At 43.3% G+C, this 25,095-nt stretch overlaps 1 protein-coding gene across 1 annotated transcript in view; it reads right to left on the reverse strand.

The window, feature by feature from the left end:
- Positions 1–5,303: 5,303 nt before the first annotated feature.
- The window catches only part of LOC122790520 (lysine-specific demethylase 3B-like), a 1,645,389-nt gene continuing 1,625,597 nt past the window's right edge, over positions 5,304–25,095 (reverse strand). The window contains exon 15 of the mRNA XM_044058071.1: positions 5,304–5,341. Coding sequence (XP_043914006.1) covers positions 5,304–5,341 — 38 coding nt within the window. The remainder of the gene's footprint in view (positions 5,342–25,095) is intronic.

Here is a 25,095-nt window from a genome sequence, read left to right on the forward strand (position 1 = left end):
TCTAAAGGAAGGTGACTCCCCAGACTCTGGAATAGACTGCCTATACATGTCAAGCAGAGCACCTCTTTGGCCCTCTTCAAAAGGAACCTTGATGATCGGATGGGAGAAAGGAAATTCACCCCGGGGATCACGTCAGTACCCTGCTAGACAGGGGTCCAGGGAAGTAACTAGCAAGGGAAGAAATAGTCAGGGAATTGTTATGGCTAGGCTTGTATAGGCCCTAGGAACGATAGCCTAGTACCAACCTATGAACATACGGATAGGTTTGGTACTGTCTAGGTAAAACCTTAATTGTCTATGTATGTCTAAGGTATGAAGGCAATATTCTCCTCTATTGGCAAAATTCGGAAAGAACACAGATAGATCAATAGACTGGTTAACAGATAATTCAAAAACCACTTTAGGAAGAAAGGATGGGTTCATTCGAAGTGACACTCTGTCTTTGTAAAAGACCAAGTAGGGCTTCTTGATATACAATGCCTGCAGCTCCGAGACTACTCTAGCAGAGGTAATGGCTACAAGGAACAAAGATTTCCAAGACAAAAACTTTAGGTCACACAGCCACAGGATCAAAGGGCTTTTGAGTCAAAAACTGGAGGACTAAAGTGAGAATCCATGGTACTATGGGCTCTCTAAGAGGAGGCCTGAGATGAGGTGTCCCTTTGAGGAAAGCCTTGCAAAGGCATAACTAAATAAGAGTACCACCATCTACAGTATTGTGGAAGTTGGAAATTGCCGCTAGATGTACACGAACTGTAGAGGCAGAAGCTCAGTTATCAAAAAACTTGGCCAAATATTGAAGTATTATAGCAACTGGAGCTGAATACGGGTCTAGCACGTTATCCTTGGACCAAATGGAAAATCTTCCATTTATCCTGATATAACCTTCTGGTGGATGGTTTGTGAGAGACCAGAATGATGTCTCGAACAGGTGAGGAGAGGTTAGCCTGCCTGGCAACTAGTGGAAGTGGAAAAACCAAGCTGTCAGCTGGAGAGTGGACAGATTCAGGTGACTCAGCCCTTAGGGGTGAGTGATCAGATCTGGCAGAGGGTCCAAAATCCACGGCAGGAATACTAGGCGAGGCCAAAGAAAGGGGAACCAAACTTGTTGAGGCCAGAATGGGGCTATGAAGATCACCTTGCATCTCAACCAAAGAGCGTTCTTTAGAAATTGTGTTATCAGAGGAATGGGAGGATAGGCGTAGAAAAGTCCCGTAGGCCAATCATGGATCAGAGCGTCCCTTGGTGACTCCCCCTGTGAGGGAAGTAGGACGAAGTAGCTGCTGCACTTGGTGTTTGATGGGGAAGTGAAAAGATCACAGCAAGGCTGGCCCCAGTGGCTGAAGATTACAGATGCCATCTTGGGGTTGAGGGACCACTCGTGGGGCATGAGGATGCATCTGCTCAGTTTGTCTGCAATCACATTGGAGCTCCTCGGGATATGCGGTGCCATCAGAAAGCAGTTGGAAGATATCGCCCACTGCCAGATTCTCACTGCTTCTCAACAAAGGGGGTACGACTTGGTTCCTCCTTTGATGATGCACCAGACCACTGACATATTGTCTGACTGGATTGCAATTGTCCTGGAGGGGAGAGTCGCATGGAATACCTGCAACGCTAAACAGCACAGCCCTCAGTTCTAGGACACTGACATGCTGGTAGGCCTCTGATGTGGACCATGCGACTTGGACAGTCTTTCCCTGAAAATGTTTGCCCCACCCAATCAGGGAAGCATCCGTGGTCACAATGGCTGTGGGCTGGGAGGGTTGAAAAGGTCTTGTAACAAAAAAGAAACAATACAGGAATGGTCCGCAATCAAGAACTGCAAGCTAGCATCAACCACAAGGAAAAATGACAATTTACCTAGGTTTCGTCTTTATTCACAGACTTCTTCAGAACAAAAACTTGTGCAAACTTTAGGCAATAAATACACTCCCACTAACTGAATTCAATTAATTAATTTCAATAAAATCTGATTGAGCATACTCCTCTCCCAATAAAATTTGACCAAGCCAAAAACTCACAATAAAAATACTTACAAACATATAATATACACCTAAATTTCATATAAAACACTAACTGCATATTATCAATAAAATATATGCAATATTTAATATATGAAATATTTAATACATATACTATATTTTATTTTATTTAATTTATGAAACAAAAAATAATAAACTATACATGAAAACAATGAATCACAATATATTTCAACTAATATTGAACTGCTGTTCGACAATTATAAATAAAATAATGTTAAAAATAAAACTTAAATATACACATAATATTAAGTAAATACTGCAAACCATTTTAAAATTATTTATCAAATGAAAATGTATCAATTTATCCCATGATATGTTTTAACTTTAAAATGGGGACAATACTTATATTGCCATTGATGCCTGGGAACACTGTGGCATCCAACCTCAACTGCCACTTCATTTCACATACGTCAAGGTGTACATCTAAAACTCCACCTCGACTATCTTTTTTGATGTGCTGTATCACACAAAATGTAAATTGATGCCCATTATTTTGTTCTATATGCCTGACTAATGCATTAGTATTTCTCATATGTTTAACATCCAAAATATGTTCACTGATTCTTTCTTTAAAAGATCTGCAAGTTTTCCCTGCATAAAAAGCTACGCATTGGCAACATTTAGCTAAATAAACTACATTTTTGGTGTGACAATCAAAATGCCCATGTAAACCTATAGACACGTTGGCCACTACTATTTTTGAACCTGTAACCAAAATGTACTGGCACATGTTACATCTTGCACACTTAAAATTACCCTTAGCCCTGCTTGAATTACCTATATCATCCATACAACATCCTCCCTTTTCAAACAGTTGCTTAAAAGATCTTCCCTTCCTATATACATATTTTGGGGGGTTGTTTAACTTACTCCATACATTATTATCTCGTCTCAACAAACTCCAATTATTATGTATAATATCCACTATATACTTAGTATCATAGGAATATGTGGTGATGAAATAAATGTCAGATTCACATGTTCCAGAACCATTTTTTATACTGTCATTTACATCATTTTCAACAATACTACTCCCCCTTTTCAATTTTTGGATTAATATTATTACTATTAATATTGTTGTTCGTTAAAGAATTCACATTACTATTCATGGTTAATAATGCCATATAAGTACCATCATTCCTTTTCCGTATTACTTCATCACCTATGGATTCACACAAAACAATAGGGTACCCTCTTTTAATAAAGATACCCTTTATAAATTCCACCTCACTAAAAAATTCTTGCTCCTCACTAACCATTCTGGCTGCCCTAACCATCTGACCTTTTACTATGGCCTTCTTCTGATGGCTAGGATGCCAGCTATGATAATTCAAACATGAGTTTGAAAAGGTGGGCTTTCTATAAATACCAGAAGTCAAACATTTCCTTACTTTATCAACCTTCAACTGAACATCTAAGTATGACGGTTCATCTTTACTAAATTCAAAAGTAAACAAGAAACTGCACTGTGTCATTTATATAATCAATAAACATTTTGATCTTTTCAACACCACCCTCCCAGATCACAAAAATATCATCCAAAAAACAGGTATAGTGTTGAATATATTGCTTATATTCACTAGAAAACACATATTCCTGTTTCCAGAAGGACATTATGTAATTAGCATATATGGGGGCACATGCCGCCCCCTTTGCTACTCCAGTATTTTGCTTAAAATAATGCCCTTCAAAAAATACGTAGTTATCTAATACAGCTTCCATTAGAGTAACGAATACATTAATGCGGTCTTGATCATACAACCCAGTCTTTCCTAATTGACATTCTAACCATTGTAATCCTATACCATTTGGAATTACCGAAAAAAGATTACAAACATCAATAACCAACAAAACTGTATGTTCACTAATCCTGTTTTGAGATTCTCCAAAAAATGCCATGAATCATTTGTAATAATCAAATTTCTTTATACCTTTCTGTAAATGAAAATCCAAAAATCTACTAATAAAAGATGTCTTGCCTCTCTTCCCGTCTACAATGGGCCTAAATTTAACATTCTCCAACCCCTTATGCAATTTTGGAATGCCAAAAATGCCACTAACCACTGGAAAATAATTTTTTAAATAATAATACTCAGACTCATCAATTTGACCTTGCATAAGATCTTCTATCAACAAATCTATTTTGGAATATGCTATATTCACCGGATTCAAACTGCTTTCCTTATAAGTGTCATCCCCTAACATACTTAACATGTAGTCAATATAGTCATTTCTATCCATAATGACCGTACCATTACCTATGTCAGGCCTCATGAACCTGAGAGTTTTGTCATTAATTAATTCTTGTAATAATTTTTGTTCATCCTCATTTAAATTATTGGCCCTATCATATGCTCTATTTTCAATACAGTTCCTGCTTTTCTTCATATATTTCCTTATGTCTAACTCACAAATCTTCTCATAAAATGCCACTATTCCATTTAAAGGGGGATTGAAATTACTGGACTTTTTTAGCATAATTCTACTTTGTTCCGTTGTATTTTCAAAAAACATCTTAAGATTCATTCTCCTAGTCAACATTTTTAAGTCAATCAAACTCTCATTTAAACTCCCCCTCATTACTGGAATAAATGAGGAACCTTTTGAAAGTAACTCTACAAGTTTGTTATTTATTTTTTTGCTAGAATAGTTATAAACTCGATAGTCACCAAATGTATTAGGGACGACAATTGGTTTACTAATTGTTACAGCATTATCAGCCCCCTGCAAAGCATCAATGACATCCAATAGTTGACTTAATTCCCCATCTGTACTAACATTAATCGAAGTTAGTTCACTCAAATTCATAAAACTGTCATTAACATCTAAAACACCAGGGCTCATAGAAAATTGCCCCTTAAATACATAACCAACATCACAATTTCCAAATTCCTCAGTCTGTTGATCAAATACAATTTTTCATCAGCAGCAACCCCCTAATAGTAGTTTCAAAAACAGGGTAAATACTCCGTTCCACTATCGACTCAGATTATTGACACTCGAACCTATAGATGACAAAACACTCCCCGCCAAAACACTGGTGTCATATACCTCTCTGAATTATCATAGCTGGCGTCCTAGCCATCAGAAGGCCATAGTAAAAGGTCAGATGGTTAGGGCAGCCAGAATGGTTAGTGAGGAGCAATAATTTTTTAGTGAGGTGGAATTTATAAAAGGTATGTTTATTAAAAGAGGGTACCCTATTGTTTTGTGTGAATCCATAGGTGATGAAGTAATACGGAAAAGGAATGATGGTACTTATATGGCATTATTAACCATGAATAGTAATGTGAATTCTTTAATGAACAACAATATTAATAAGCAATAATATTAATCCAAAAATTGAAAGTGGGAATAATATTTTTGAAAATGGCGTAAATGACAGTATAAAAAATGGTTCTGGAACATGTGAATCTGACATTTATTTCATCAACACATATTCCTATGACACTAAGCATATAGTGGATATTATAAATAATAATTGGAGGTTGAGACTAGATAATGTATGGAGTAAGTTAAACAACCCCCCAAAATATGTATATAGGAAGGGAAGATCTTTTAAGCAACTGTTTGAAAAGGGAGGACGCTGTATGGGTGATATAGGTAATTCAAGCAGGGCTAAGGGTAATTTTAAGTGTGGGAGATGTAACATGTGCCAGTACATTTTGGTTACAGGTTCAAAAATAGTAGTGGCCAACGTGTCTATAGGTTTACATGGGCATTCTGTTTGTAACACCAAAAATGTAGTTTATTTAGCTAAATGTTGCCAATGCTCAGCTTTTTATGTAGGAAAAACTAGCAGATCTTATAAAGAAAGAATCAGTGAGCATATTTTGGATATTAAACATATGAGAAATACTAATGCGTTAGTCAGGCATATAGAACAAAATAATGAGCATAAATTTAAATTTTGTGTGATACAGCACATCAAAAAGGATAATCAATGTGGAGTTTTAGATGCACACCTTGACATATGTGAAATAAAGTGGCAGTTGAGGTTGGATGCCACAGTGTTCCCAGGCATCAATGACAATATAAGTATTGTCCCCATTTTAAAGTTAAAACATATCATGGGATAAATTGATACATTTTCATTTGATACATAATTTTAAAATGGTTTGCAGTATTTACTTAATATTATGTGTATATTTAAGTTTTATTTTTAACATTATTTTATTTATAATTGTCAATCAGCAGTTCAATATTAGTTGAAATATACTGTGATTCATTGTTTTCATGTGTAGTTTATTTTTTTTCATAATAAATTAAATAAAATAAAATATAGTATATGTATTAAATATTTCATATATTAAATATTACATATATTTTATTGATGATATGCAGTTAGTGTTTTATATGAAATTTAGGTGTATATTATATGTTAGTAAGTATTTTTATTGTGAGTTTTTGGCTTGGTCAAATTTTATTGGGAGATGGGTAAGCTCAATCAGATTTAATTGAAATTAATTAACTGAATACAATTAGTGGGAGTGTATTTATTAACTAAAGTTTGCACAAGTATTTGTTCTGAAGAATTCTGTGAAAAAAGACAAAACCTAGGTAAACTGTCGTCCTTGTAGTTGATGCTAGCTTGCAGTTCTTGATTGCGGACCATACCTGTGTTTCTTCTTTGTTGTTACAAGTAGCATTTGTGTGGTCTATCTATTTGAAGGGTTGAAAAGGTCGGCTCCAAAGATCGTCTGGCCTCGTCCACCAAAGTAGGTCTTGCTTGCAAGAGTTGGTTATTCAAGTCTTGTAATCCAGGGGATGACATTTTGGGAACCATTGACACAGAAGTAGCCATTGCAGAATTTGCATATGTAGCTTTGCTAAAGGCACTACTGGAATGGATGCAGCCATAGAACCCAGAGCTTGGAGAACTTGTCTTGCAGGAGCTAATGTCTGAGAAAGAATCACTCTGATTTGAAGCCTCAATAAGTGGAGTCTGTGAAAAGGGAGTGATACCAGATAGGACCAAGTATTTAACACTGCTCCAAATAACTGTTGTGTAAGGATAAGATTTGATTTCTCCCAATGTAACGTCATTTATTTCCAACAATTTTGCCAGAGAGAGTATGTTGTAAGGCCAATTACCAGCAGATGCTTGGTGGGGGCAGGACGGATCCAGTCATCTAGATATGGAAACACCCTTAATTATTTTAGTCTCAAGTGAGCTGTTACCACTGCCATGCATTTCATGAACACTCTGGGTGCTGTAGAGAGACAGAACGGCAGGACACAGAATTGGCAATGACTGGCTCTTAGCCAGAAGCGAAGCAGACTCCTGGAGTGTTTGTCCATCTTGATGCGGTAATATGCATCCCGGATATCTACAGAGCACATCCAATTGCCTTCTCTCAAAAAGGGAAGGATGGACTGAACCGTGACCATCCGGAATTTGGTTTGGGTGACAGCCTTGTTTAAGCTGCCAAGATTCAAAAATGGGTCTTCAGTCCCCTGTCTTTTTTGGCACCAAAATGAATCTAGAGTAAAATCCAGATCCACGCTGATCTGGTGGGACTGGTTGGAGGACTCGAGACAGCTTTATAATCTCTGAAGCTGCTGCTTCCCTTTGACTGTGTGGCACGTGGGAAGTTTTCTTGGAAAATTTGGATTGACAAGAAAGGGAAATGGTGTAACCTCTGGTGATAATCCTCTGCACCAAACGATCAGTGGTGATAAAGTGCCAGGCAGCTTGGTGCAGGGAGAAACGACCCTCGACTGCTTCCAGAGGTAACCAATCGAGCCAGCCCTCAGGAGCGCTGATAAGGCTGTCCAGAGAAAGAGTCCCTGAAGCCTTGGTTGAGAGGACCCCTCTCTGCCTCTACAGGGGCGTATCCCAAAGTGTTATCCCCTATGCCTCTGGGAGTATTATCACCATGTGTGGCACGGACCCTGAGATTTCTTATGCCACATTTTCCCACTCCTCTGATTCCTGGAGAAGGTATGTTGAGGGTTGGAAAATTGTAGGCCTACGCCAGACAGGGTTTTTCCATCTTGCTCACACCTGGCTAGCGTGTCCTTCACATTGGAGTGAAAGAGAGATGAAGCTTCAATAGCAGCTTTCAGAAAGAAAGACGAAGGGATCCACGAGGTCACAGATACTCATCCGGGCATGACGTCTCAATGCCTGAACCCGCTGCTCTAGCCGCCCCTTCGGTTGCATGTGACAGCAACCTCATGGATGAGTGGGATACTGATTCCAGGGTTGCTAGCTGCAAGGCCACTTTGCCCCTGACCTTCTCAGACAGCTGTCCTGTAAGCGTCGCAGAGAGTTTGGAGATCAAGTCCCTTTGGAGCCTCATAAAATGTGCCAAATAATTCAGGGACCATATAAGCAAAGGTCCCTAATGCAAAAATACCCTAAGTCTGTCCACTGCCCAAGACTCCCTGTTGGGTGGGTGAACAGAAGACTTACTTCAGCAAAGTCCTTTTTCATGGTCAATGCAACCACCATTGCATCAACTTGTAACCCTCTGGACCAGTGCGGATTCTCAGCAGGAGGGGACAGAATTCTGTCTGGTCTCCGGGGGATCACCTCAATGAAAACAGGGTTCCTCCACATGTGCTGCACAACCAGTTTGTCGACAGGCGGGGTCAGCCAAGAGGTAGACGGCCGAGCATGAAAAGCCTATAGGAACACAGACTCCTCAGACGAAGGGTTGGAGGGCTTCCAGTCACCTCTCCGTTTTAACATTTCCAGGATGTCTCTGAACAGGAGGTGACCATGGGGACACCATCATCGTAATTGGAGTCTTCCATTAAGGACTCCTCTGGCGAATCTACGTGCTTCCTCTTGCATGTCTTCTTTCGAGTGGGCTCCTCAGTGGGGCTGTCTGAAGAGGACTCAAGAGAGTAAGGTACCCTGAACAGGGGTGCCTGTGGCTTCTCTGCCTGGTGTCCCAGGGGGGTGGCCTGTGACAGCTGCAGCTCAGGGGGCAAAAACTGGGATTCCGACATGTTAGGAGTGCTACCAGAAGCAAGAGCCCTCTCCATCGCGCGGAAGCCATGCCTGCCCGAACAGGGATGGGAGCCTGGAAACAAGAAAGACAACCTCTGGACCAGGGTCACACCCTGCCCTGATGGACCTAACCCCACAGGTGGAGCCTTATGCAAGATTGGCATGGAGGGAGGAAGAGAAAGTTGGCACCGTACTCCGGGCCGACGCACCCATCTCCCAATCTCCAGATTGAGAAAGGACTGGTCCGGCAGGAACCAAAGACCAAAGGAATAAACTCGGAGCCGAAGTGAGATGCACCGTAGGCACCAAGGTGGTGGGTTTCAAGGAGGAGGTTGGAACAGAGATGGTCGAAGGAGTGTAAGATGGAGTCCGTGGATAAGGCAACGAAAGTTCAGCAGGTGGACGGGTTTTAGAAAGTGATGGAATCCCCCTGGCTACCAACAGCTGGTCCACAAGATGCACCACGTCATGTTTCGAAAGGGTTCTGGTGGATCTAGTGGATAACTCCAGAGGGGAGTCAGGATGTTCGAGAAATGTGCTATACGCTTGGCTCAGAAATGGGTCTACTGAGAGAGAGTATTGGGTCCGTGGTGCAATCCAGCACCGCAGTCTTTAGGTTCGAGATCAGAAACAAAGGGGTCAGGATCCAGTGAGGTTGGTACAACGCTCGGTGTTGAAGTGGCACTCTGAGCCGAAACGGTCGGTTCCAAAATGGAAATCAAAGTCAAAGTAGAAGGTGTGCCCTGAGGCAAAGTAGCTACAGGTGCCGAAGTCCAAATAGACGTAGTAAGATATATGATCGATGCCGGAGGCAGGGTCTGTGCCAATACAGGTATCGAAGGTTTTGAGATGGTCAGAGCCAAGGAGGCACATTTATGCTCAGACGATAACTTGGGGACTTTAGATTTCCCAAGTTTGCTCTGATCACCCAATGGTTTAGAAGGAACAGAATGGGTTCTCTTTTTGTCCTTACAAGGAGTGGTTGAGATCTCCATCGCAGAAATGGCCTCTGAGAAAGGAGACTTGAGTAACCCCCTTCAGAATGAGTTTATTTTTGCACTCATTAAGAGTGTGTTTGCTGAAACTTTGACAAATTACATGGAGGCTGCACTGAAAGGTGGGACACTCCCAAACAGTATACACAATCATCATGCAAGTCACTATTAGGTAACTTGCCCTTACAAGTATAATGCTTAAAGCCAGAAGTACCCTTCTTATCCACCATTTTAATAGAAAGGACACCACAACTAACTGTATAATCCAACAATAATGATGAAGAATATCCAAATACTTTTACACGAATATCTAAAATGATTTTACTTAGGTGAGAGCTCGGCTGAAATGCAGCTTTACGGCTACGCTGCAAACGAGATCTGAGGTAACAGGGAGAAGGGCGTTCTGGGTAGAGATTTAGCTCGAGAGTTTTTTTTGGCTGGTGTGAGCTTGGTAATAGGCCGACTCGGTTCCGAGGGCTCAGAACCGAACCCATCAGTGATGAACTGAAATAAGATTAACATCAGATCAAAGGGTATAACAGTCCCAATGTGGAAAATGTTTTCCCACAATCAAGACAAGTATTAGTTCTAGTACTCCCTGAACACAGACAAACAAGAAAATAAAATGGAAGGTCACTAAATGGGGTACTTGACGTAAAGCACTCTGGTCTGAACTGACAGACATTTTCAGAAGTGTATGCTTCTGGCTACAGTGACAATACAAGCTGTAAGATGGCATTGGTCAATGAGCCGTATACCCAAATGTCTTATCAAGTGATGGGCATCTGCCAGTCCAGGAGGAAGGCTTAAATTCTCTTGTATTCTGGCTGGCCAAGGGCTACCAAAGCAAGAATAACCCACTTAAGTACTACAACAGTGAGACAACGAACATCAGATGTTGCAAAGTTCTGGCAACTCTTTCTGGACAGCCTCATCCTCCCTTTCCTCTCTTTGCTACATCTGATCCAAGAGTGACACCTGGCATTTTAACCATATAAAGCTGGCAGTTTAAAGATCTCATGCCGAGGTCTGCTGCAGACCTTTTTGCCAAACCTACAGAGGATGCTGTCCTTGTTATCATTTGGCAAAGGACTCTTAACAAGTGCATTCCTTGGCTACCTTGGATTCTGAGGAAACCAACTCAGTATCCACCAATGGGTTTATGTGCAGATGTCTGTGGAACTCAATCACCCTGTAGATTTGGTTAGGTCTCCTGGATGAAAGGGCTGGAAGTCAGGCTGCAGGGATGTGTCTTGAATAACAAACCACCAATTCCAAACCTGAAGGAATGGAAAGAGGTTTGCGCTAATATCAGAAATTTTTTTTTCTGGGGATATTTCTGAGGCATCTAAGCGAAGAACTCTCATTTCAGGAAAAACCTCCACAAGAGAATCTCCTCAAGTGGTAAGGCTGAGGCAAGATTATCTGCTGAATCGCAGTTGGCATATGACATTGTGGAAAGCTGCTTAACATATGCGCACTGGTGGTCTTCATCTGAGGCATAGCAATCTGAGGACTCCTGAGGGGAGGGGCCTCTTTTTCTTTTCATAGATTCATACTAGGCTATCTGCCCTAGGGCATTTATAAGCCTAGTCAGTGTGTGTTTGGCTTTCGCCACCCATTTTAAATTAATTTTGCTATGCCCTTTTTCGAGGTTAGTATACTGTGCCTCTGTCTAACAGTGACACAGAAGTGATACCTGGGGTAAACCTACGATCTCCCATCCACTCATCAAGATTCCTCTTGAAGAGAGTCAATGAGGGACTCTGCCTAACCTGGACTGGGATTTTATTCCAGAGTGAAGGGAGCCTCTGGGTTATGAATCTGTCCCTCCAGCATGTCCTATTTATTTCAGTGCTGAGGTTCAAGTCTCTCAAGCGCGTAGCTCGATGGGATTTGGATTTTCTAAGGTGCAGCATGCCCATTAATTCCGGGTTGGACATGGCTTTATACGTCAGGCACAGATCGCCTCTGAGCAGGAGGTATGCCACTGAGTAGAGCTGGAGTTTCTTTAACCAGGCAGCATATGGCATCTGTTTGAGCCCTATGATCCTCTTGGGTGAGGTACTTTTAGGGTCTTTCCAGTTGCTGCAGGTGTCTGGTAAGGTACATCCCAAAAGGGGCATTGTACTCAATTATGGGCCTGATGAGGGATGAGTAAAGAGGCACAATGACCTCCCCTGATCTAGATGTGAATCCCTTCATGATTAAGTGGGCTATATAAAATGTTTTTCTAACCACTTTGGCCACGTGGTTGTCAAATGAGAGATTGCTATCAACTTGGGTCCCCAGGTCCCCAATTACTTCTTCTGTACTTAATGGATTGCCACCTATGTGGTAATTTGTGGGCACTTTGTTTTTGCCAAAGGGGATGACTATACACTTTTTGGCATTTAGCTTGAGGCCATGGCTTTGGCACCAGTTGTCTGTTTCTATGAGGCCCTTTTGGAGGATGCTTGTGTCGGCAGTTGAGTCGATTATGGCGCCCAGTTTGCAGTCATCGGCGAACTTAGTCAGCCACAGTCCTTAAGTGTTGGCCTGTACCTCCGAGAAATATACACAGAAGAGAGGTCCCAGGCCTGAGCCTTGGGGGACGCCACTTGTAACTGGTTTGGAGTCTGACATGGCTCCAGCAATTCTAACCATGTGGGTTCTGTCCTTAAGCCAGTTTGCAACCCATCTAGTGACATAGCGGTTTATATTTAAGCTGGTGAGCTTATCTATAATGCCCGAGTGGGGTACTGTATCGAAAGCTTTTGCGAGGTCCAGGTAGGCTGTGTGGAGCACCTTCCCCTCATCAATGGCCTTGGTGACTGTTTCAAAGAAATCAACCAGGTTTAAGAGGCAGGATTCTGCCCTTAACAAAGCCCAACTGGGTAGGATCCAGTGTCTGCAGGTCCCCAATATCTTTATTTATGACGTCCATGATGATCCTTTCTATAGCTTTGCAGACCAAGCTAGTCAGGCTTATGGGGCAATAGTTTCCAGGATCCGTTGAGGCACCACCTTTGTGGAGAGGGACCACTGTTGCTGTACGCCACTCTTTGGGTACATATCCTGTAGTAAGGCTGAGATTGAACAGTAGTTTTATATTTGGGTTTAGCTCTTCTTGGAGTTCATGTAGGACGCAGCCTGGGACACCATCTGGTCCCATTGATGCTGTGTTTTTTGCTTTAGAGAGGGCAGCTCCTACCTGAGCATCTGAGATGTCAGGGGGGGGCAGCACTCTGCTGGGATAAATATTTGCCCTTTTGGTGGGGGGGGGGGTTGCGCTGAACCTGTCAGCTAGGATGTTGGCAATGTCTGTGGGTTCAGTGTATTTTTTGTTATTTTGGACCAATTCTGAGCATATCTGGGAATTCCCACCCAGGTTCTTAACATAACTAAAGAAAGCCTTCCCTTTTTGGGATTTTGCTCTATCATGTAGTAGCTTCCTCCTTCTATTGTACAGTTTGTTTATGGCTGGGGTCCACCAGACAGGATGTCTGCCTTTGGAGGATTGGGTCTTGATTTTATTTGGGATTGCATGATCCATGCATTCCTGAAGGTGTTCATAGAATGAGTTCATAAAGGATTCTGCGGTCTGGGCCATATTTTTCACAGGCCCAGGGGCTTTGAAGGATACCACCTCGGTTTTGAGGAGTGTGAAATTTGCTTTAGAGAAGTTTTTCACTGTGGTTTTCAGGGCAGGGGGTGGAGTCAGGATGTGAATATCCAGTGAGATTAGTTTATGGTCTGATGTTACAGTGAGGGATACACTTCTGGTCTGGAGCACAGAGTCCCCACGTTGGTGATGATCAGGTCCAGTATGCTTTCCCCTCTTGTGGGAGTGGTAACAAGTTGTTCCATAGCATTTGAGTTTACAAATTCTAAGAACCTTTGTGCTAGGGTGTTGGAGCTAGATTAATGCTCCCAGTCTATGTTTGGGTTGTTGAAGTCGCCCAATATAATGGTGTTTGGAGAGACCTTCATATTTTCCAGTGTTCTCAGGAAGGCCGAGTGGGTTTCCTGGGTTTGGGAGGGTGGTCTGTAGCAGGCTATAAACTGGAAGGCAGTTTTACCCACTGTTAGTTGCACATGGATAGTCTCTGATGCTTCGTGCTGTGCCACCAACCTGGAGGTGTGGGTATCTTTGACGAATATTGATACTCCCCCTCCTTTTGTAGTACGGTCCAAGTTTTGGGGCCGAAAAGCATGGTATGAGGTATAACCTGGTAGCGCTGGGGTGCTCTCAGGAGCCTTGAACCAGGTTTCTGTTACTGCACAGATATCGATTTTCTCCATGCTAAGGAGAGTTTTGAGTTCGTGCATCTTGAGGTTTAGACTTCTGGCATTGAGTAGCATTACTCAGTTTCTTATCCCTTGTGATACCTATGGAGGTGGGTTTGTCTTTTGAGCCTTGCCTAAAAAAGGCACTATGGGGGTAGCAAGAGCCTTTGCCAATATCCGAAAGCCCAGGGGTGACAGGTGCAAGCCGTCCCTAGCGAAGCATCGTGGCTTGTCGAGCATGTCATCCCAGGCTGACAGGCATTGGATCCCCTTTGAAAGACACCAATACTTAAGCCAATTGTTGAAGTTGATCATCTTGTTTTCATATTGTGGCATCATTCTTGGTGAGGGTAAGATGCTACTCAAGGTCAGGGTCATACCGGCCTGGGCTACATGCTCAGAGAGCTCCTCTATGTCTCTTTTCATGTAGTCCAGGGAGGTACGTCTCAGGTCATTCACACCAGCATGGACAATGACTGAGTCATATTTGTACTTGCCTTGGAGTGACCTGAGTGCTTGTGTTATGTGGCGGATCCTAGCGCCCGACAGGCAGCTCATCGTTTCCTTCTCCTTGTTCAGCCTGGTGAGCGGGACGTCAGTGTGCCTGATGATAGAGTCATCTATTACAAGTGTATCAGGTGTGTTGTTTAGCCTTAAGGGCTGTGACTGTTCGGCACACTGGCTTTGTGAGCTGTGTGTTGCACGAGTTTTGTTTTGGGGTAGCGGTTGCTTGGGTGTCTGCTTTGGAGGTCTCTGCTGCTTAGGCAGATTTTTATTTAGAGCCTCCGAGTACGTTTTTGTGTGTTTATGTGTTTGGTTTGCTGTCGTGGTAGGTCTATGTGAGACTGGAATTGTAGTGAGTGTGGTTTCCTTCTCCTCCCGACTGGTTTCGCCAGTACTGAGTTGAGAGAGCTTAGCCTCCAGTATGGCTATATGGTTGCATCTCTCATGTGTTAGAATTTGTTGGGAGGAGGAGAGGGTTGTCTGTGTACATGAGGCAGTTGTAACATTGCCTCAAGATTCCCAGATTCACCAGCTGGACCGGAGAGGAGATTGACAACTGACCTTTGGACATGCTAGAATAGTATTGGGAATTCCTTTATAATTGAAAAAAAGGGCCAATGGGGAACGAGGTACTCAAGGGGAGTTTGTGAGGGTGTAGTGCTTTTAATATTTTAGTGCTGACTTATATAATTGCTTTAGTGAGCAAGTGCCAGGTAACCTAAATGCAATGTGTTTCAGGTAACTTAAATGCAAAAACAACAAACAGTAACTTTCTTTCAAGTGCAACAAGGAAATAAGTACAGGAAGCAATGCAGATATCACTAGGGATCCACAGAAGCACTGAAAAGCCGCGTTTGAGGTGGAATTAGTGTTTCAGGGAAATAACAAGCAAACAAACAAGCAGCATACAAATAAAGCTAGATTCAGCAGGCCTGGATCTAGTCTATGCTACAGCAAACAAGAGATCCCTGGTGCAGTATACTTTTCAAGGGCCAGCTGCCTAGACGTCTGCTAAATTAAATCCTCCTAGTAAGCCTAGGAGTGGCAGGTCTATGGCCCAAGTACCTGACGCTGGGAAAAGCTGACAAGAGGCTTTAGTCTTGGGTCTAATCTTGGCTCCGTTAACCAGCTCAAGTTCAGGCCACTTGAGGGTAGCTATGATCTGAATCTTGTCTCATGGGATCTCTTTGCAAAAAAGCAGAAATACTGTCCTTAGACCTCAGTTGCCAGGATCCAAGTATCAGAAGCTAGTGCCTTTCTAGTGGCAATGGATCCATCAGAGATGACCTCAACAGTTTGCTTGGTCATCTGATGGGGGAGGGAAAGGGACCTCACTTTCTTCAACAATCTTGAGCCTAGAAGGGCTAGTGGAAACAGACGTCACTAACTCTCTCGTAGCCTTGACTTTTGGATGTTTCTCCTTCCTCTTATGCAGGACTTCAACAGAGGGACCAGCACACGCCCAAGGAGCCACAGAATGTGTTGGCGGCTTAAGTGTTTTTCAAAGTCACTTGGTCCTACACTTAATAGCCATGAAATAAGTGCACTGGGGACAGTTGGGCATGCCATGTTCTGGATGCAGGCAGAGCATACAAAGACAAAGTCCCAGTGGGATATTTTCTTTCCATACACTAAGCAAACACTAGACTTAAGACATCTAATAAGAACGTGAACAAGAAAGTCATAGGAAAAAAACAGTTTCCTCAGCAGGGCACTTAGCCTTGCTGCTCATCTCTGGCTTTAGACAGAGCAATATACAGTTTAACACTGTTACCTGGGACTCCAATGTTAAGAAAGAATGAACTGAAAAATGGCACTGGTGGGTAACCCTTTATACCCCCAAGTCCCGACTTCCAGTTGGTGAGCATCTGCTGGGACTGTGGAAAGGGAGAAAGTCTCTGGAATACAGGCAGACCTCAGGCTTCAAAAGGCAAAAAATTTCGTATCTTATTAGTGCAACACTGAAACATGAACATCCAGAACTTAAGCTATTATCACATCACTGGAAACCAGTGTAGATAATAAACTGCAAAAAGTTAAGAAAATAAATCCTGTACGGTAGTGACATTTCTAGACGTTCCCTGAATGAGGCCAATGGACTGACTAGAAGTTCCCTGAATGAGACCAATGGACTGACTAACAAATGAAGTGATGTAGCAAAAAAAAAAAAAAAAAACTAAAAGATGACACAAGCTGCACTCTCATTTCTGATGTCTTACTGATATCTTCATAAAACTGACCAGCCCCTGGCTCTGGATGTCTGGCCAGATGGGCACAAATTTGCCTGTGACTAACTCACATCTACAATGGCTACTTCTGCAACAATGAACCCAACTGAAAAGTAGTTGTGTAAGAACTTATAACAGTACATGACCTACTTATTATTGCTGCAGTATTCCAATACTACTGGATGATTTCGCCAAAATAACCTGGACATCCACCCAGGGTACTAAGTCCCATCAATTAAATCGTGTACTAGCCTATATCAACTCCTCCAGCTATTCTTTTAACCCAAGCTAATATTCTGTGCTCTCTCTCTCATTACTACATCATCTTCTCTGGCTATTTTATATCAATGTTCCTACCAATCTTATTCTGCTGGTGATCTATAGTTTGCCTCAATTCATTGTAAAAGGTGCACTCATATAGGTATTGTTAAATTTTACTGAATGTACGCTGCTTATATGTACTTACTGTTTTATTTTTCTGCTGTACTACTGTTTGAAAATTGTACTACAAGGATCTTATGTACTATTTTGCATAAATTCATATAGAGCTTTTCTCTCCAAGGGGCTCTGCCCAGTCTGATTACCCTAACAAAATGTAAAAAAAAAAAAAAAAAAAAAAAAAAAAAAAAAAAAAATTTAAAATAAAGGCTGCGTGGAAGGTTTTGGCTTTGGTACTCTGGTCAGAAGTTCAGGTTATTTCAGTGAAATAACCCAATAGTACTAGAATACTGTAACAGTGATCTAAGGAAGGACATCTAGAATGATGTGACAGAAGCATACATGTGGTCAACAACCTGCAAATAGCCTGCAGTACACGAGCTATGAAAAGACTACAGCATTTACGTTTGTAGAGTGCAAATGATGGAATTTAATGTTTAATCCAAACACTAAGGAGAAGTTAACAGGCATCAATAGGTCCTGAAACCTCAGCTGATTGCCTAGAATAAATTTCAGATAAACAAGTGAAATAAACAGCTTACTTTTCAAGGAGTAAGATAAATGCTGCATGGCATAAACAGTCAAAGACCCAGTCTTACACAGAATAAGCAAAAAATTACTATGCCTAAATCATGTTACAATGGCATTCAAACTTCTTTTGGATTTTAACTATAAGGACTTAAGTTCGAGTGCACTGGTACAGCTCAGTATCATTAGCAGAAAAATGGTGTCTCACATCCTTCCCTTAATATCTCCAAACAGAAAAACGTATACTGTGAATAACATGCAATTAACTCTACCCGATCTGGGCTAAGAAATGCATTTATCTTCTAACTGTGCTGTCTCTACGGATCTTAATCATTCTTAATCCAGACACAGGATCCTAAAGCAGAAAATAATCCTTCTTGGAATTCTCTCTCCTCGGTACTGTAACTGTTTTTATTTTTGTTTAACAGCTTTATACCAACGCCATCCTGTTATTTTTGTTTGTGTATTTTTTCTTTACATGCCTGTCAACCATCATCACTTCCAGAAGTCTTAAACCCATTCATACCCCCAAGCAGTGAGAAGAGGGTGAGATCTAGCTGACCAGGCCATCATACAAGGCAGCCAGGGAAGTTTGGTTGTTTCATCATCTGCATTACCCCTTCAGCAGGGTCAAGAGTCAGACTTCCCCTTGCCTCAACCGCCTGCAAGTCTGTCCTCACATTTCCAGACAAAGACATTCCAACTTTAAGGGAGGAATGCAACAGTTTCCAGGTTGGGAAGATTAGACAGAAGTTCTGCTTTGTTGGAACCGCGTTAAGCATAATGCAGAGTTGAGGAAATTTTAATTTTATGGCCTAGCCATACTTCTGGCAGCCAACATATGCACTTCCATCACCAGAAGAGCCCCCCCCAACCCCCCCCCCTCCATAAGTGCACATTTACGAATATTCACACATGAAGGCTATTGTGAACAGCTTGGCAGAATAAAGTCTATAACACTGCTTATTACGCACCGACTCCTCAGTCATTACCAGATTAAGCAGCTTCCCTCTCCTTCATATACCCATGGGTGAAGCAAGTGTTGGACACTCACTCCCCATGTCCTCCCTGCCAAATACTCCAGCAACCTAACCACTTATCAGTCCCAGGACTCTGCATCATAGTTAGGACTTTGACACGATGCCATGCAATCAGCTTGTCTTCTATCATTTCATCACTTAACTGAACATCTGGAAGGACAGACAGCCTGAAATGTTAGTATCAGAGCCTAAACAAAGCCTGTGAGTATAAAGACATGGACATTTCCACAAAACCACATAACGGTAACATGTGGATTACTGAAAGGCTCTCCAGCAATGCACCTGGAACCAACATTTACATAAAACAATCTTTATCAAGCTGCAACATGTGTCCTGGCATCATAGATCATCCAGTATTAATTGGTTACGACAGTCATCATGAGGTAAAGTAAAGGAAATGGAAAACCATCTTCCCAAGACTCAAGTCGGCTCAGTCATCCAATCGATCACAAATGCTAAAATCTTCTCAACAAAAACTGGAACATATTTGGCGCAATTCAAATTTATTAAAGATAAGAAATAATTTAACTATACACAAATAAAGCATTTAAGCATGCAAAGCAACAACAAAATTGTGGTACAAAACAAAAATAGCATGATGTTTTCATTAACTACAAGTTAGTGCAGAGGCACATGATCCTGGGAACTAAACAGCCATTTAAGAGAGTTATGTACTTACTATAACTTGAAATCTGTGCTATCCAATGTCATTATTCGATACAGATGGGTTTTGGATGAGACCTCGGATCCAAGCCGGCAATTGAAGGACAGATCCAGAGCTCATGCTGCTCCCCTTCCCATAATCCCTTGCTGACCTATGACCCTCAGATCAACTTTGCTAAATGGAGAAAAAGCAACCTGGACAGCCTATAATACTAAAAGAAGTCTCCAAAGGAATACATCCCTCCACATCTACCAGATCTCCAAAAGGAAAGAGGGTGAGAATGTGATGAATAATGACACTGGATAGCACAGATTCCAAGTTACAATAAGTACATAACTCTTTACCTAATGCTATCACAGTATCATTATTCATCACAGATGGGTCAGAGTCCCCAGCTACTATAAACCCTGGGAGGCCCTCAGGGAAGGATATGCCAAACAGAGGAACCAAAGGAAGCCCTGTTCCTAGACAGCAAATCCAATTTATGCTGTCCCACAAATGTGCAAGGATTAGACCAAGTAGCAGCAGTGCAAATCTCATCCAATGAAAGCTTAGCCAAGAAGGTGGAAGATGTAGCCACCAACCAAGTAGAGTGAACTTTAACTGCTCTGGAAAGTTCCAAGTGCCTGTTATCATAAATAAAGGAAATACAGCTGGCGATCCAACAGGAAATCGATACTTTGGTAACTGCCAGACCTTTTTTGGCCTGGGAGAAGGCTACAAAAAGCTGCTCCAACTTCCAAAATTCTTCAGTCCTCTTGAGATAAAACACAACTGTTTATGATGCTCAAACAATGCAAAATGTAATCCCCCTTATTAGAGTAATTAGGGAAGAACAAAGGAAGTCGAACAGATTGATTAAGATTGGCCTCCAAAGCTACCTTAAGAATGAATGAAGGATTAGTCCTGAGAGACAACCTATCCTTCTGGGAGCTCTAAAGGGGGGCTTAATGCTGAGAGCCTGCAACTTGGAAACCCTCTTGGCAAAAGTAATAGCTACCAAAAAGGCCATCTTCCAGCACAGGAATTTGAGATCACAAGATGCTTCGGGCTCAAAAGGCTTTTGTATCAGACTGCAACACCAGAGTCAGCTCCCATGGCGGAGAGGAAATCTTTGATAGGAGGTCTAAGGAGAAATACCCCTTTGAGAAAGGCTTTACACATTCTAGAAAAAAAAGTGGGACCCTTATTCAAATGGAAATTTGAGATGGCTGCCAATTGGAGTTCAATAGTGGAGAAACAAACCCCTCCTGGGAAAAAAGTGGCCAAGTACAAGAGAATGTCAGGAATAAAGGCTGAAAAAAGGTCTAGATTTCATGGTCTGGCCCAAATTGAGAATATTTTCCACCTGCTAGAATGTACAGTCTTGGTAAACTATTTGAGAGACTAAGATAATACTCTCTAGCAGAGAGGAAAGCCTGGACTGGGAAAGGATCACTGGAATTGGAAGAACCATGCGGTTAGGTCGGGAAGACGAAGCCACCAAGGGTGGAAAATGAGATCCAGAGTGGGACCCAATATCCAGGGAGGATATTTCAGAGGAGACCAAAGCAAGGAGCACTACACTCCTGACAAAGCCAAAAGGGGGCAATGAGGATGTGAGGAGTCTTCAGGCAACGGGCTTTCTGCAAAACTTTGGGAATGAGGGGAGTTGGGGGGGTAGGCGTACAAACACCCTGATGGCCAATCGTGAAGCAGACTGTCCCTGGGTGACTGCCCCATTAGGAGGGATCAGGGCAAAGTAATTTTTGTATTTGCTGTTGAAAGGGGAGGCAACCAGATCGCAGCACGGAAAAACCAACGGTCGAAAATCTGATGTGCCACTGACGAATTCAGGGACCATTCGTGAGGCTGAGGACAGACCTGCTGAGTTTTTTTAGCTAACATGGTGGAACTGACGGGGATGTGTGTTGAAAGAAGAAAGTGCCTAAAAGACCTCGCCCATTCCCACACTCTATTGGCCTCACTGGACAGGGTGGGGGGGGGTAAGACTGTGCTCTTCTCCCCTGCTTGTTCATGTACCAGACCACTGCCATGTTGTCGGTTTGAATTGCTATCATCCCAAGAAGGAGATGCGCCTGACAGGCTTTCAACATTAGAAGGACTGCACTGCTCTCATCTTCAGGACATTTATGTGCAATTTGGTCTCCACAGGGGATCACGTGCCTTGAACCATTCTTCCCCGAAAATGCCCCACCACCACCCCAACAGGAATGCGTCCGTGGTCACCATGGCCTTGGGTTGGGGAAGACAAAAGGGTCTGCCTAAGATCAGATCCTGAGTTTGAAGCCACCATGCAATGTGGTTTCTGCACGCACACCTGAGAGATCCTGATGGTCACAGACATGGGGTGAACCTGAGCAGATCACTGAACAGCCAGGGTCCACTGCAGAACCCACATGTGAAATCTGGCAGAAGGCACTAGCTGGATAACAGCCACCACTGAACCTAGCACCTGCAGGACTAGGTGGGCTGTGGGATGATCGAGAGTCAGCAACTGGTGGACCTGGTCCTGAATGAATTGAACATTGCAGGGAGGGAGTGCTGCAGTCTCTGACACCATGTCTAGAAGAACCCCGATAAAATCTAAGCTCTTACATGGGGGAAAGATTTGACTTGGAGAGGTTGACTGTGATGCCAAGATTGTGAAAGAGGTTGGGGGCCATAGCAAGTTGATGCCTCATGGGGGCAATGAAGAGTCAATTGTTCGGGTATGAAAAGACCTGGAATCCTTGCAGTCTGAGATGAGCTGCCACTGCTGCCATGCATTTGGTAAACGCCCAGGGGGCTGTGGTGAGTCCAAAGTGCAGTGTTCTGAACTAGTAGTGATTGACCCCTAACCAAAAGTGCAGCTATCTCCTGGAGCATCTGTCAATTTCGATATGATATTACACGTCTGAAATCCACTGAGCACATCCAATCGTCTTTGCGCAGAAGGGGCAGAACAGACTGTACAGTAACGATCTTGAACTTGGACTTCCTGACTGACAGGTTCAGTTCGCTGAGGTGTAAAATGGGACACAGGTCCCTAGTCTTTTTAGGCACCAAAAAAAGCAAGAGCAAGTCTCAGACTGTTGTTGTCCTGTTGGAACCTCTTGGATGGCTCTTTTTAGAAGAAGGTATTTGACTTCGAGATGGGCCAACTCCCTTTGGTGGGGTGGAACATCAAGAGAATTTTGAATTGGAGGGGGTAGAAAAAAGGGTACAAAATAACCCCTGGAAATTATCTTTAACACCCACTGATCTGAGGTGATACCTCTCCAAGTTAGTGGGTGAAGGGAGAGTTGCCTCCCAACTGCCTCCATGGTTGAACAGCTGGGCAGTGCCTCAAGAGCTCTCAGTGGGCTTCTCCAAGAAGGTTCCCAGGAGCCCTGGTTCTGTGGATCCCTCTGCTGCTGGGGTGGCATCTGCCATTGAATCTCCTACCCCGGCCAGTACAAGAGGATTCCTATGGAGCATCCTGGAAGGAGGACTAAGTCCTGAGGAACCAAAGCTTCTTAGTACCCCTTTGATTGTTAGAAAAGGATCATTGGGGAGTAGAGAACTTGATCCTCATCATGGACAGAGGCTTCCCCTCAATGGTCAATGTCTCTGACTGAGGGACCAAACAAGGTCGACCCAAAGGGGGTAATAGTGAAAGATGCCTTTAAAAGGTTCCAACAAACCTGCAAAGGCGAAGCCGTGTGTACTGTCTAATGGCAATGCTTGTACATGCCGCTCAAGAGGTGGCCTCCACTGCATTGGTGATCAATCTCATAGAAGTATTAGCCAGGGAAGTTACAGTGGATAGCTTTGGATAGACCAATTTAAGAGACTCTAGAGGTAGCAACTCTGAAAAGCTAAGTGGCGAGTTCTGAGACCAAATCCCCCTGAAGTCAGGGAAAATGTGCCATGTAATTGATTGCTCTCAGTCCAAACATAACTGTAGCAAACATGTGCTCTCCAAAGCAGTCAACTGCCTGGACTCCCTGTTTGGGGGATGGACCATGGAGCTTTGCTCACTGTTTGGGAGATGGACTGTGGAGCTCTGTTCAGCAAACTCCTTAGCAGCTGCAGCCACCACAATGACATAAACGGGAATGCCCTTATCCAAAAAGTATTATCCTTTGGAAGAGTAAGAACTTTATCAGCCTTTTTGGTGACTGGTTCCACTGAGTATGGTTCCTTTCACTCCCTGTTGCAGATAAGTTGTACAAGTTTGTCGGCAAGGGGTGACATCCAGGTAGAAGATGGGCCCATCGCAAAGGCCTTCAGGAACACGGATTCCTCTGAAGATGGAGTGGGGGAAGACCAACTGCCTCTGAGAATTTCAAGGATGCCCCCCCCCCCAAAGGATACTTCCTCAGACGGAAATTTGGGGGACCTGTCTCCCTCCTAGAAATCTGTGCCCTTCATGAGATACTACCTACAGGAGTTGTGCCTCCTCTTGCACGTTCTCTTCCAAAGGGCTCCTGCACTGTGAGCCCAAGGGAGGATTTGGAAGAGGCAGGGACCCCGAGTGGGGTAATGCCCATCTGAAGACAGTCAAAGGAGGATTGACCCTGGAAGGATGATGAGTGCTTGCCTCCCAAACTTGGGAGGGGCTGGGGAGTATCTACAGACAAAAGAGAGGTAACTGCCCATCTGAAGAAGGTCCTCTCTACCACCCGGGAAAGCCAAAGGACTAGATGAGGCACCCCTTCTCCTCTTCCACGGCCGCAGCCAACCAGAAAGGAAGGAGGGACCCAGATGCAGCCATGAACGTCTCCAGACAATACTGGCCCTAAGCTGTCCAGTGTGGAAGCTCCCCAAGGGGAGGGAAAGGTCAGAAAACTCCAGGCCGGACCCCACCACCCAGGAACCACCATAGACCTCACTGGGCCGAGGGGCAGCCGGTTTCGAGGGCAGTGGAACAGAGCCCGACAGGGACCCTGACAGTGTCAGAAAGGGAGGGATACCTGGCACCATTGACCTCTTATAGGGAATGCTCTAATCCCGGTGATCCAAATGGGTCAGATGAAGAGAGTGAAGTCCCATGGATGGATAAGGCCCCCTGGGCAACTGAGCCAGAGATGTTAACAAGCCCAACTCGAATAGGGCCTTGAGAAAACTCATGATCCTATCCATATCTGTGGATAGCAAACTTCTGCATGATACCGAAGAATGTTGTGAAAGAGATAGAGAACCAGACACTGGTCTGTGGTCTCAGGAGGGAGACAGACTCCTCTGCCTCAGACCCGAACTCCTAGACCTTGAGGGAGAGCAGTCAATGACCACTGGTTCCAAAGTTCTGAACAGATCCAACTGTATCATTGGCGCTGAAGACAAATTCAAAGATGGCTTGCGCAGAGTCTTATTAGAGGGACTCCGAGGCTTCGGATTCGGCAGACTGATCCCAGGCTCTTGGAGTGGAAAAGCTCAGATCCAAAACCAAAGCGGCTGGG

The sequence above is a fragment of the Protopterus annectens genome, chromosome 16.part0 (assembly GCF_019279795.1).
Source record: "Protopterus annectens isolate FY-2018-M chromosome 16.part0, PAN1.0, whole genome shotgun sequence".
NCBI lineage: Eukaryota > Metazoa > Chordata > Ceratodontiformes > Protopteridae > Protopterus > Protopterus annectens.